This window comes from Tetrao urogallus, assembly GCF_951394365.1.
Source record: "Tetrao urogallus genome assembly, chromosome: 1".
Classification (NCBI taxonomy): Eukaryota; Metazoa; Chordata; class Aves; order Galliformes; family Phasianidae; genus Tetrao; species Tetrao urogallus.
The window spans coordinates 116,901,026-116,913,707 of record NC_136813.1 but is presented as its reverse complement, the minus strand read 5'-3'; the positions used below and the strand labels follow the sequence as shown (position 1 = coordinate 116,913,707).

Sequence of the window (12,682 nt, the reverse complement as noted above, 5' to 3'; positions counted from 1 at the left end):
CTCAGAGTTGCACTACCTCCAAGGCTCAAGCAGGGTGCTCAGGATCTTGTCCAAGTGAGTCCTGAACGTTTCTATGGGTGGGGATTCTCTAGGTTCTCCGAGCATCTGTACAATTACTGAACCACCTTTGGAAAAGGGGAGCAACTTCCTTATAAAAAATTACAATTTCCCTTATCACAAGTTGTGTCCTTGCCTCTTCCACTGAGCCCCTCTGAAAACAGCCTGACTTTATCTCCTCCAAAATCCCCTAGGTGGCTGATGGCACCAGCTAGACATCTCCCATTAGCTTTTCCTCCTCTACACTGAGCAAGCTCAGATCCCTCAACCTCTCCTCATACATCATTCCAGCCCCCCAACCATCTTCCTGGCCCTGCAACACTTCTTTTACATGGGGAATGCAAAATTTTACACACTGGTATTTCTGTTCTCCAGTCCAATACTGAAGGCATAAATACCGTAGATTCTTTGTTCATCACTCCTGGTCATTCTTGTCATCATCTCCTGCCATTAGATGATTACTTTTTTTTTTTTTTTTAACTTCTCTGTATTTATTGATTTGCTGGACAGACCTTAGGACTCCCAGAGAGAGAGAACAATGAACAATTTTCATGGTAGGAAGAGACTGAGCGAGATACATTGTTAGAAAAGTTGAAGTTGTTGCTTTAGAATTTTGCACTCAAAAGCTGTCAATTTTCCTTTGGCTTTTCCAAGATTATCCTTTCCCTTTCTTTCAATGCCACTAGCTACATAATTAAAGAAAGAACTCATGATGCTAAAGAAGTCGAGAGACATCTCTGGGGAACCTGCTTGAGAGCAGGAGGTCTCACAGCAAGAGGTGGAGTTTTACATTAAAAGTCACAGACAGGAAGTCACTTGCCTCCAAGAAGAGCCCCGAAGCAACATCCAACTCCAACTGAGCAAGCCATCACCAGGAGGTCGAGCTGCCTGTGCTCTTTCTGGAACAGAGAGGGCAGCCAGAGAAAGGCATGCTGTGGTTAGAGGGAGCAAAGCCAAAGTGTTAGGGTCCAGAAGAACAAAACAAAGCAACAGCCAATTGCAGATTCAGCCACTGCTATCACAAATAACAGGCTCTACACACTTTAGCACAGTTTTTAGTACACTCAGCCTACAGTAGCGAGATTTGATCCTTATGCATATACAGGATCAAGTGAAACAGCACCTCCTATTGTTGTATTACAACTGCTGTTAGGAGTTTGTAAAGCAGTTCCCACACACAGCTATATATGTGGTTAATAGCGACTGTGTTGTTTTTGGGTTATTTTTTCCCGACCACAATTTGTCAATACATCAATCAGCCAGCAGAGGCCGTTTTGCAACAGCAAAAGCCCAGAGGCAGAGTCAGTGGCTATAATTAGTAATGCTCTACATCCTACCTTAAAGACAAATTGATCTTTATCCGCAGCTATTTAAGGTTTCTTTTTTGTTTTGTTTTGTTTTTTTCCCCACACAGACACTGATCACAGTGCAAAGGAATTGGAACTGTGAGACAGAGAACTTGTGAAATGCGTGTTCTTAACCAGTATCTGTGTCATGTGGTAGATAACATACAATTGATTTTGCGTGGTTATTCAGTTGTACATCTGGTGTTCTACTACAATTTTCTTTGTCCAGTATCTTTCTGCTTTAGAAAAGCATAGTGAACTTCAATCTGTATATTCCGTCTGTGTGCTGCCTATCAATGTGTCTTAACAGTTCAGCCTGTGGAAGAACTGAATGCCAGAGACATGTGCCTTACCTCGTATACACCACAGAAAATTGACATAAACTTGCTGAGCACTGCTGCACAGATGCTGGCAATATGCACAAAAGGGCCCTGCAAGAAAACAGGAGGAAACAAATTAGAAAGAGCTATTTTTTTTTTTCTACAAAGGCAGCTCCAAAAGTAATTCCTTGGTGTGGCAGTAGAGGTTGAACCTTCCAGTTGGGTGGGGAGAAAACCTAATGAGATTCAACAAGGACAAGTGCAGAGTGCTACACCTGGGGAGAAATAATTGCATGGATCAGTACAGGTTAGGGTCTGATCTACTGGAGAGGAGCTCTGCAGAGAAGGACCTGGGTGCCCAGGTAAACAACAGGTTGGCTATGAGCCAGCACTGTACCATTGTGGCCAAGAAGGCCAATGGTGTCTTGGACTGTACTAAGAGCATGGCCAGCAGGTTGAGGGAAATGATCCTCCCTGTCTACTCTGCCCTGGTGAGGCCACATTTGGAATTCAGTGTCCAGTCCTGGGCTCCGCAGTTTGAGGTCAGGGAATTTCTAGAGAGAGTGCAGTGGAGGGCCATAAGGATTATTAGGGGCCTGGAGCATCTCCCTTATGTCAAGAGGCTGAGATCTAGGACTGTTCAACCTGGAGAAGACTGAGCGAAGTCTTATCGTCAACACTTACCAATATCTAATGAGTGCAAGCCAGCTGGATATGGCGAGGCACTTTTCAGCTGTGCTCAGTAACAGAACAAGGGGCACTGGGCACAAACTGGAACATAGGAAGTTCCATATGAACATGAGGAAAAGCCATTTACTTTGAGAGTTACAGAGCACTGGAACAAGCTGCCCAGGGATGCTGTGGAGCCTTCTTCTCTGGAGATATTCAAAACTCATCTGGATAGTTTTCTGTGTAACCTACTGTACGGAACTTGTTTTAGCAAGGGGTTTGGACTAGATGATCTCCAAAAGACCCTTACAACTCCTATGATTCTGTGATTCTTTGATTCCCACCAGTATTCTATGAAATTTTGTTGTCGTATGATAGAGGGGCAGTCTGACAAAATGGCATCTGACATGGATGTGTGTATGAAGCCCAAATGTGGAACTGAATTCCTCCATGTGGGAAAAATGGCACCGATTGATCATTGATGTTTGCTGAATGTTGATGGAAACCGAGCATGGGATGTGAGCACAATAAAGCTGTGGGTGGTATTTCAGCAGAGGAGACAGTGACATGCAAGACAAGCCACGTTCTGGATGTCCATGAAGATTTTTAACAAGCGTGGCATGCAGGCTCTTGTTCATTGCTGGTGAAAATGCATAGCTAACGGTGATGACTATGTTGACAAATAACATTTTGTAGCTGAGAATTTGCTCTGTCAAACAGTGTTATTGTGCTCTTTGTAGCTGCTTTTGTTTCCATAGAAATAAATTGGTTGTGTTACTTTCAGAGCTACCTACGTATATGAAGCTTTTCAAAGTAGAAGGAAATGTTTAGTGGAAGATAAGTGCTGCTGGGAAAAACAGAGCTTTGACAAGAGGAATGGGGTCAAGGAAAAGTAAACATTTAAAGACTCTTGCATAGACAACTCCTTCCTAGACCCTGGCTGCTACTGCACATGAACATAGCAATATTTACCTCTTTCCCCACAGGCATGCCACTTCCAAGCCCTGCTGTGAGGCCCACAACTTTGGCCACAAATGCTTGGAGAGTGAGATATTCCTTGAGGACCACTCCCCTCATAATTGTCTTGAGTTCTGGGATCCCAGACCCTGAAAACAACAACAGAGCAGAGGATATAGAAAACCCAAAGGCAAGAAGAATAAGAAAAAAGAGGCAGACGGAAACAGATCTTGCCATGCCTTCTACCCTCACCAACAGCCTGTGGAGAGACGAGGTGGCAGAAGACGGCTGCAAACAGTATGAGAACAAGTGGGTATGATACCCACACCAGATACTGCAAAGGAACATTCGGGTGCAGCTCTCTGTACATCCACTTGTAGGCTGTAAACAAAGAAAGAAGTTGTCAGTAACCACAGATGCTCCAATCAGTTTGGTAAACTTTAAAGAATCACAAACAAAAGCCCACACCTGCCCCTACTAAATCTCCCTGAGAAAAGCTATCTAAAAGTCCTAATTTTCTAAGACAAATAGGGTAAAACCTTGTTTCATTTAAAGTACAAAATCTCAAGTAATATATGCATTCTGCAGGAATGGATACAAGCGATCCTCTGCTATCAGACATTATTAATACCTGTGCTGTAATGTGGCATTGGAAGAGCTGTCTTACTTTCACTTGCAAGGGTGAATTTCTGTGCAGGATCTTTTCATTTAGCAGCTGCAGGGTGTTATATGGGCCCTGAGGGACAGCAAAGTTAGTGTCCTCTCCTCCATTTCAACCGCATGAAAAACAGTTCCTTCAGAAAAACTACCTCAGAAGCCCTGCTTACAATTTGATTTCTAGAACAGCAGCATGAAGGGAGAGGTGCCAGCTGCTACAACATGGGCCTTGTGCATGCAAACTCAGAGGGTGTTCCTTTTTTGAGACGTTCTCTGGCATACATGCAAGCTGAGATTCCTTGCCAAAATGAAAGAGATGGAGTAAAATATACACGTGTGCTCCTAAGAATTTTGCATAAATCATTTCTTCTGAAGTGCAATCAACATGGGATGGGAGGCAAGGCCACTGAAAGATTTTGTAATTTTTAAAGCTGAAAAAGGGTATGGGAACCAGAGGAATGCTGTAGAGAAGTGACATAATCAAGTGATTGTGAGATCGTTGTTAAAAAAAAAGTTTAAGTAAAGAGCACTATGGTTCCATGTAGCAGAAAACACCAGAGAACTGTATAAATAAAATTTGAGAAGAATAACAATGAGGATAAAGGCAGAGAGAACTGTATCAAGAGGGCATCAAAGAGCCCTTTCCTGTCCCCACCTACCATATGCTCAACAGCTCTGGAGAGGATGGCACACTGTATAATAGGAAGGGCCGAAGTCACACAGTGTTCCCTTACACATAAGCAAGAGAAGGATTAAAAGTGAGTAAAAATAATGGCTTATCTTTGAATGGTACGCACATCCTTTGCTCCCTGCCCACTTAGAAATATTTCCCTATCACTCCTTTAACAAACCTTTTCTTAGTTAACCTTCTCTCTACTGTGTTTGCAAGTCTTCCTGAGGTATCGACGATATTAAAGGAAGAGGAATGTTGGTCACTGGGCTTTGTAAAAATATTTATAACATTTACAGTATGCTTTTGCAACACCTGAATGAGACCCACCCTGTAGACTCTTTGCACTGGCATAATCCATTCCCCAGCTCACCAACGCCATGACCAAACCCAACAGAACCAAGAAAATCCAGTCTTCTCCAAGTTTCCTGGTGACATATTTCTGGATGCGTCTAGCACAGTCTGTGGAGAGAAAAGAGAACCAGAAAAATGGAGACAACATAGATGAAATCTGTGCTTCTGTGTTGAGAACTGACCACCAAAAGAATGTGTTTGAAAGAATTATGGACTTAGTGTTGAAGGTCTGAGACCCACCCCTTCCTTGCAGTCTTTCAAAATTCTTTGAAGTTTCAAAACAAAATGAAGGGACAAGATAATTTAACCTCTTGTGCACTAGCAGCTAAAATATCTTCCCTCCTGTTATAGAGATCTGTTGTGGGAAAAAAAAATAATAACTTGGGAGCAGTTATTCCTACACATAGCATGCAAACACCTTTTAAAAACAAGATGGCTCCTCATTCCTTCTCTACTTCTCCCCTGTCAAAGTCTCCTTGTCATTTTGTCTTGCTTAAATTCCAATCTCTTTGGCTGTTCTACCCAATATCTGGTCACAGGGTAAGCAAGGATAAATCATTCCTACCTTGGCATTTGGAATAGCGTTCTTCTTTTATCTCTACTTGACTCTCACGTTTCAGGGGTCTTTCGTTGTTCTTTTGGGCCTGCTTTGTATTCAGTAGTTTTGCTGCTTCCTTCTCAGCAAAGTCAGTTATCTGGTCTGTGTATTGTCCATAAAGCTGGAGAAGCAGAAAGCAAGAGAGAGCAAAATGAAGATGGAAGGCAAACATTCCTTCACAAGTATTGTTAAAAATGAAAAGGCATATTTACTAACAGTAAGAGGTGCAGTCAGATGTATTCAAGCAAGGAGACAGACACAAAGACTCAGACAGAGGCAATTCATTATTTTTTTCCTTTTCCTTCCTGGTTCCCTTTTCCCAATCTCACTAAAATCTCTGCATCTTCTTTTGGGTGTACAAGCTACGGTAACACAATGCTAACTGCTTTTTAAGATCCTCAGAATGAGCAGGCTCAGGTCTGAAGGCAAAAGATTGGGCAGGCTTTTTGGAAGTACAGAAGAAGGTCAGAACTGTTCACATGAGGCTGCCAGTCTTAGGGCTGTCTTCAGCAGCACTGCAAAACAACTCTTAAAATTTAGAGAGGTATCACACTACTAAATAGGTTGCAGGAATGCCCTGCATCTGTTCACTTTGCTGCCAAGGAATGCTTAATAGGGTATGCAGCCACTGGTGGTGTCTTGAGTGGAAAAGAAGAAGCATCAGCTCACAAATAGCAGAGGTACCACATAGCACCTCCCGTTATCTACCCAAAGCATTCTAGTAAATCCCCATATATCTCTAATTCATCTGATTTTTAATTACCTAATCTAGTCCTCGTTATGAGATACTAATCTTGAAAACATTTGATATTATGCAATTCACAAGCAGCTACATGAGCTTGCCAACAATGTTGCTCACATGGATCAGTGATAAAACTGTCAGTTGTGCCAGCCTGTCAAAAAGAGTTCTCAAGGAAGCTGGGAGATTCCTGACTGCGTCCATCAGGTTCCCCCAGAAGTAGCTATTCTCCCTCATTTTTTCATGGCATATACGGGGAAGATGTGAATTGGAGAAGCTGTGAACAGATCTCTTCCCTTCGCTTCTATCTACGAACTATGACTTTACATCAGTTTCCTGCCTGATGCTGAGCCTGTGATCTTGGCAATTCCCACCTGCTAGAACCTGCTTTCTCCTAGCACAATACCTACTTCTCTGAGATACTTTAAGTGGCAAGAGGGAGTCAGCAAAAAGTCAGACACTTCAGCTGGAGAATGAAAAGACATTTGAGATACGGAGCTCTACCATAAGCTTAGGAGACAATTCTACCTGATAGCTTTACTTCTTTTCTTTTCTAAGAGACACAGGAGATATTGCTCCTGTACCCTTGAGATTTCCATTAATTGAAACATCATCAGGAGAATGGCAATAAAGCAAATAACTTATTTGTAAGAGAATTTGCGATCAGATAGATTTGGAGATTCACAGAAGGTTGAACTCCGGAAAGCACCTCTTGGGGGTTTCTCTTCCAATTTCTCTTTCCAAGTTTCTCCTAGCTCACACTATGCTAACTCCAAGGCCAATCAGGATGCTCAGAGCATTGTATGGGCAAGTTCTAGGCATCTTCAGGGGCAGAAATTTCCCAGCTTCTCTGAACAGCCATTTCAGTGTCAAAGCAAGTTATATTTCCAGTTGCCAAACGTGACTGAGTCCTAAGTAGTTTATTTGCCTGTATTCCTAAGACACTTGAACTATGTGCAATGGCTCCCTTTAAAATCTCTGTTATATTTTCACATATTTTCACAGAACATGCATGTAGGCTTTTAAATCATTCTGTCCTTATGACGACTTGCGTTCCATCTCTGAAACAAATTGATCCCACCTGAATATCTAAACCTATTCTTCCATCCATCTATCTCTGCACTGGAAAATGATATTTTATTTAATTACTAACCCCATTATTATCACCAGAGTCTAGCCAAATTAATTGATACATACTCTTAGCAGTGAAGAGTGGCCATGCTCTGATCTCCATAATATAGACAGGATGGTGAAACATCAAGATGAAGGACCTGCCAGACTTTGTATAGGTTATCACATATAAAATCCAATAGCAAATAGCAGATTAATCCCTGCTTCTCTCACTGTATCTATTTCAGGCAGCAATGCCAACCACCAACAGATTTTAGATAAATGCACCTTCATATCACATCAGCTAATTTTTCATTGCCTTTACATGCTCATGAGGAATTGTTTAATATCAAATGGAGCTTAATCCAAACTATGAACTTAATCCAAATTATGAACTACCTTCTCAACCATCTTGTTCAAATTAAAGTCCTCCATCAATTCAGATGGAAAAGTTCATGGTTTGTATCTGACTGGAAAACTATGAAATCAGGATGTGAAAGAAAAAAGAACTAGTTTCAGGACATAACGATGTCCTGGAGGACAAATTGGTCTCAACTCACTTAAATAACGCTTCATACACATGCTTTATTTCTCTGGGACTCTGGCACTGCTTCAGTTTATATTCAGTAATAGCAAGACAGAGAAAGATTAAAAAAAAAATCAGAGGATGACCTCATAGAAAAAATGTTAGGCAAGAAATATCCTTTCCATTAGAATGCAGGTAAAACTAAAACCAAAACACTGTAGTGCTTACACTGTTGTATTCTTTTGATACTACCTCTTTCTGAGCAACACAAAAGCTGAAGAGAATTTTAAAATATATCATCACTTAAAGAGTTGAGACAGAAAAAGGTGTTATTACGTCCAGCTTGGCTAAATTCTGAATGAGAACACGGTAACAGTGTAAAAACCAATGAATGTATAAATACTGTTAAGGATGCTGCATGTGGAAGTGGGAGGAACATCGCTGTTTAATGGAGGAAAAGTTTTCAAGAAAGTTCTCACAACATCAAGCCTTTTCTGATAGCTATTCTGATGCTGATCATCTATTTAAATCTTCACTCCTCTCTCTGTCCATACCCTAAGTTATTTCCCATGCCATTCAGATTCAGCAATTACTCTCCACAACAAACTCTAGTCATGAAATCCCTTCCTCCAGCACCACCAGTGCATGTTGCTGCTCCTGGCCATTGAATCTGCTGTGGGCTCTGCAGACTGCTCATCTCTTCCACTCCTACCTTGGAGACATGCTGTTGTTCCTGAAATTACCTTCCATAGTACAAAGTCTAGTCTCAACTGCTTATGCATAGAGCTAATGAGACACGTGTGACAGACAGGGATCAGCTCCAAAATAATAGTTGTCCCCAAAGAAATAAAGGCAAAGGGGAGATCTAATAGCAGTACTCTATACCTGTGGGGAGTGAGAGGGCTGGAGAGAAAAAAGAGCCAGACTTCTCAGAAAGGCACAGTGAAGGACAGGAGAAAAAAGGCAAAACTTGCAACAAAAGTATGTTCGAATGTGTAGAAAGAAAACCTGAGGGTAATTCAGCATAGGAACAGGTGCCCAGATGGGCTAAGCATCTTCATACTTGGGGATACTCAGTACTTACTTGGATAAATCCTGTGAACAAGGCATTGGGCTAGAGAACTCCAGAGGCCCTCTCAAGTCTCTCTTTGAGTCTGTTACTCTGTAATACTGCATTGCCCAATTAATTATTACACTGCGTTACTGTGGCACCCATCTGTGTACTGCTGCTGGAGCTCTCTGCTATGAATACCCTTTCCTACCTCACAAATGCTGTATCATATAAATACTTCATCAGTCTGATCTGCTTGAGGAAAGGTTCTTATTTTTCATGTAGGAAGATAAAAACACAGAAACCCACAATTCAGAAGAACATAAATTTTATAAATCTATTTTCTGATACATCTCTACTGTTATAAGTATTTGGGCTGTGTGAGAAACAATCACTTGAGCTTTTTTTTCCTAGCGTTTCTGTGAAGTGCTGACATTACTGAACTTAAAGGGAGAGCAAAAAATCTCTTCAAGATATCATTCTAAATGGTAGATAAAATCTCTAGTCTCTAAGTCAAAAGCTTACAAGAGAGACAGGGACTGACTTTTTACACTGATAGTGATAGGAGCAGGGGGAATGGCTTTAAACTAAAAGATGGGAGGTTTAGGTTAGATGGTAGGCAGAAAATTTTTACTTAGAGAGAGGTTATGGTGGAACAGATTTCCCAGAGAAATAGTGGAACACTTCATCCTCCCAGGATGGCATTCAAGGCCAGCTCAGGCCCTGGGCAGCCTGGTCTGGTGGGTGGCAACTCTGCTTGTGGCAGGGGGTTGGAACTGGGTGATCTTTAAGGTCCTCTCCAACCTAAGCCATTCTATGATTCTATGATACAGTTATCCCAATTCTCACAAATTAAGTACACATTATTATCTATTTTTATTACATTATCTATTATCTAATATATTAACTATGTATTATTAGAGAATCCCAGGCCAACGATCAAATTCCCACTGTTTTTTGCCTTGTAAACCCAGTCAAATCATGTATTCTGTCTGAAATAGCTTCCAACTTACATATAAAATAGAAAGGAACAGCTAGCACAAGCAATTGGCGCAACAGAACTAAAACATCTACCTGTTTTTTTCACATCACAGCGGTAAGTATTCTGCATGGAAACAGATGAAAGCACGTGCAGCAGATTGTTTATCATGCCAATAGCATAAACGTGCATGCCTGTACAAGATGTGTGTGATAGTATGAATGTTTATAATTTATCTCCATGTTAATTAATGGCTATCAAAATACACATGCACAGCAAGACTGGTTTTACAACAACATGCCTTCATATTATATATGTAACTGTGTGATTTTTACATAACAGCATTTCTAGGGCATATCTGCATTAGATCTATAAATATGACTGTCTGTTTTCAAGACTGAAAACTGCATTCACAGATGCATATTTGCTTGGGGATGTTACTGCCTGAAGACTTGTATGGGAATGCATCTGATGTCCTGCTTGTTTGTGCTGGATTTTGGCTACATTCATTGACTGGCATGCCTGTGGGGATGAAAACCCCAGGGCCAGGCAGCAAGAGATAGGTTTTTCTGCCTCACTGTGTCAACTATGTCACCTTCTAAGAGAGGTTTCATCCATGTGGGAATAGTCTGTAGAGTGGATACATGTAAACTGGTATATTTTTTTTTGTATCCCAACTGACTAATGGTTCATGTAACACAATGTGCATTTCCATTTCCATAACCCACCTCAGCCTTCCAGCCCTAGGCATTGCTCCACTTGCATCCCATGAGAGGGCCAGGTCACATCCCAAATGCAAAAATCTCAACGTAACTCACTTGAAAATATAAACAAAGCATTAACTCTGTCCAGACAACTCCTGGTTCTGACTGTTGCTTCTGAATCAGCCAGGGAGCAGTTTTGGGACAGTTTAAGTAGAGAAATAATTTGCAATCTCTCAGATGTTTTGTACAACTTCAGAAGAGAAATTTCTGAGTACGACCATGGGACTGACTTCCTAGTCTTTTGCAACATGGCAGACACAATCCTCATTGGGATATTTATCTACTGGAAGAGATCATCTTGGTTGCAAATGTGGCTTTTCCTACTCCAGAATTATGCAGTTCTTAGGGAGATTAATGCATCTCTTCCCCTATTCCCCAGTCACAGGCACAAGAATATGTGTAAGGGTATTTTAGAAATCTCCACTCATATCTTCCCTGTATGAACGTCACATTCACACGTTCTCTCTCCCTCCCGTCACTTGATCAAATTTTACATTGCTCTAAACCCTTCTACGTCAGTTCAGTCTGGGCAGACTGGCAGGAAATAAGACACCAAGACGGCTGTAAAACCTCCTTGTGGAAGGGTGTCCCAGAAGGAGAGGCAGAAGAGATACAGAGGGCAATAGAACAAGAGGTCATAATTAGAGTACATCTTTGTACTAAATACTTTTCTGAGTTTCGTATGAACCAGAATGAGAGTCAGGTCAAGTTTAAGGGTTAGAAAATTCCTCACAGCTCTCAGAAGAGCTACTGAAACTATCAACATGCATATACAAGTGTGGACTTACTCTTCTTGTTCAGGGAAAAGTCAGAACAGAGCTCTGCTTGACTGTCCATTCAGCTATGCAGATAGATATCTATCTAGCTTCATTACTGTTCTACTTGTTTTTATTTCCTCTCCTGCTCTACCTAAAAATCAGTATGCAGCTGAAAGCAGATACAATTTCACTTTGCATTTAAGAATACAGTAATGGTTTCATTGATTTTCATGCCAGCCTAACCACTCTAACACTGCGGTCATAATAGATGGAAATACCCAATGACTTGAAACGCTGACAGCATTCTTAGCAAGACTGTGAAAGCCAGTGCCTTACTTGGCAGTCAACAAGGAAAAGGGAGAATTGGTAGGATTGGGTACAGACAGGGATGTGTGCTCTATAGCACCATTCCAGGAGCCCCAAGAATGTACGTGACCCCATTGAGACCTGTGCTGCCATAAACATCCCAGTAGTCCGACCCTACCTGTGGGTGGCTGAGGGAGTTGTCCAGGTAGTGCAGGTCGTCCCCTGTCCCCCTGGCCTCGCGTCCCGCCTCCAACGGTATCCCATAACGAGTGCATTTCTCAAAGCTGATGTAGTCGTATTGCGGTGTGCCCCCCCACAAAGCTGACTTCGATCTGGATTCCTGCGTCACACTCTTTGAGCTTTCCATGTCTCTGCTCTTGCTCATGCTTAGTTGTAACAGAGCTGCCGCTCTGGTCCTTTCCTAGAACCACCTCATGGTGTGGCCTAGAAAATGGCCTCTGCACTTTCTTCTGTTCTTTCCTTCCTTCCTTTCTCTCTCTCATTAGACCACTCTAAGTTCTTCTGCACTCCCTTTCTCTCTGCCCCTCCTACTCCTTGTGTCTCTCTCACTTTCTCCTCTTCCTGCCCAAAGGCAGGGTTCAACTATATTTATAGCAACTTTCACCTGTCACATGATTCCCCAGTGCCAGGTCTGATCTCAGCAAAAGGCATTAACTCTGCCAGGATTAAATATCAGGTGTGGGCAAAAGGGGAACTCCTGAAGGAGAGGGAAGGGGGACTGGGAGGAGGAGAAAAGAAGGCTGTAAGAAAAAGAGAGATAGAAATACAAACACAATATATAGAGAGGAGGAAGCAGGAGA

At 41.8% G+C, this 12,682-nt stretch overlaps 1 protein-coding gene across 1 annotated transcript in view; it reads right to left on the bottom strand.

The window, feature by feature from the left end:
• CLCN1 (chloride voltage-gated channel 1) overlaps positions 1-12,246 on the bottom strand; it is a gene marked incomplete at both ends in the record, with an annotated part of 42,949 nt that extends 30,703 nt beyond the window's left edge. The window contains 6 exons of the mRNA XM_079541350.1: positions 1,757-1,834; positions 3,365-3,498; positions 3,602-3,730; positions 5,007-5,138; positions 5,596-5,749; positions 12,040-12,246. Of these exons, the coding sequence (XP_079397476.1) occupies positions 1,757-1,834; positions 3,365-3,498; positions 3,602-3,730; positions 5,007-5,138; positions 5,596-5,749; positions 12,040-12,246 (834 nt within the window). The remainder of the gene's footprint in view (positions 1-1,756; positions 1,835-3,364; positions 3,499-3,601; positions 3,731-5,006; positions 5,139-5,595; positions 5,750-12,039) is intronic.
• Positions 12,247-12,682: the final 436 nt, after the last annotated feature.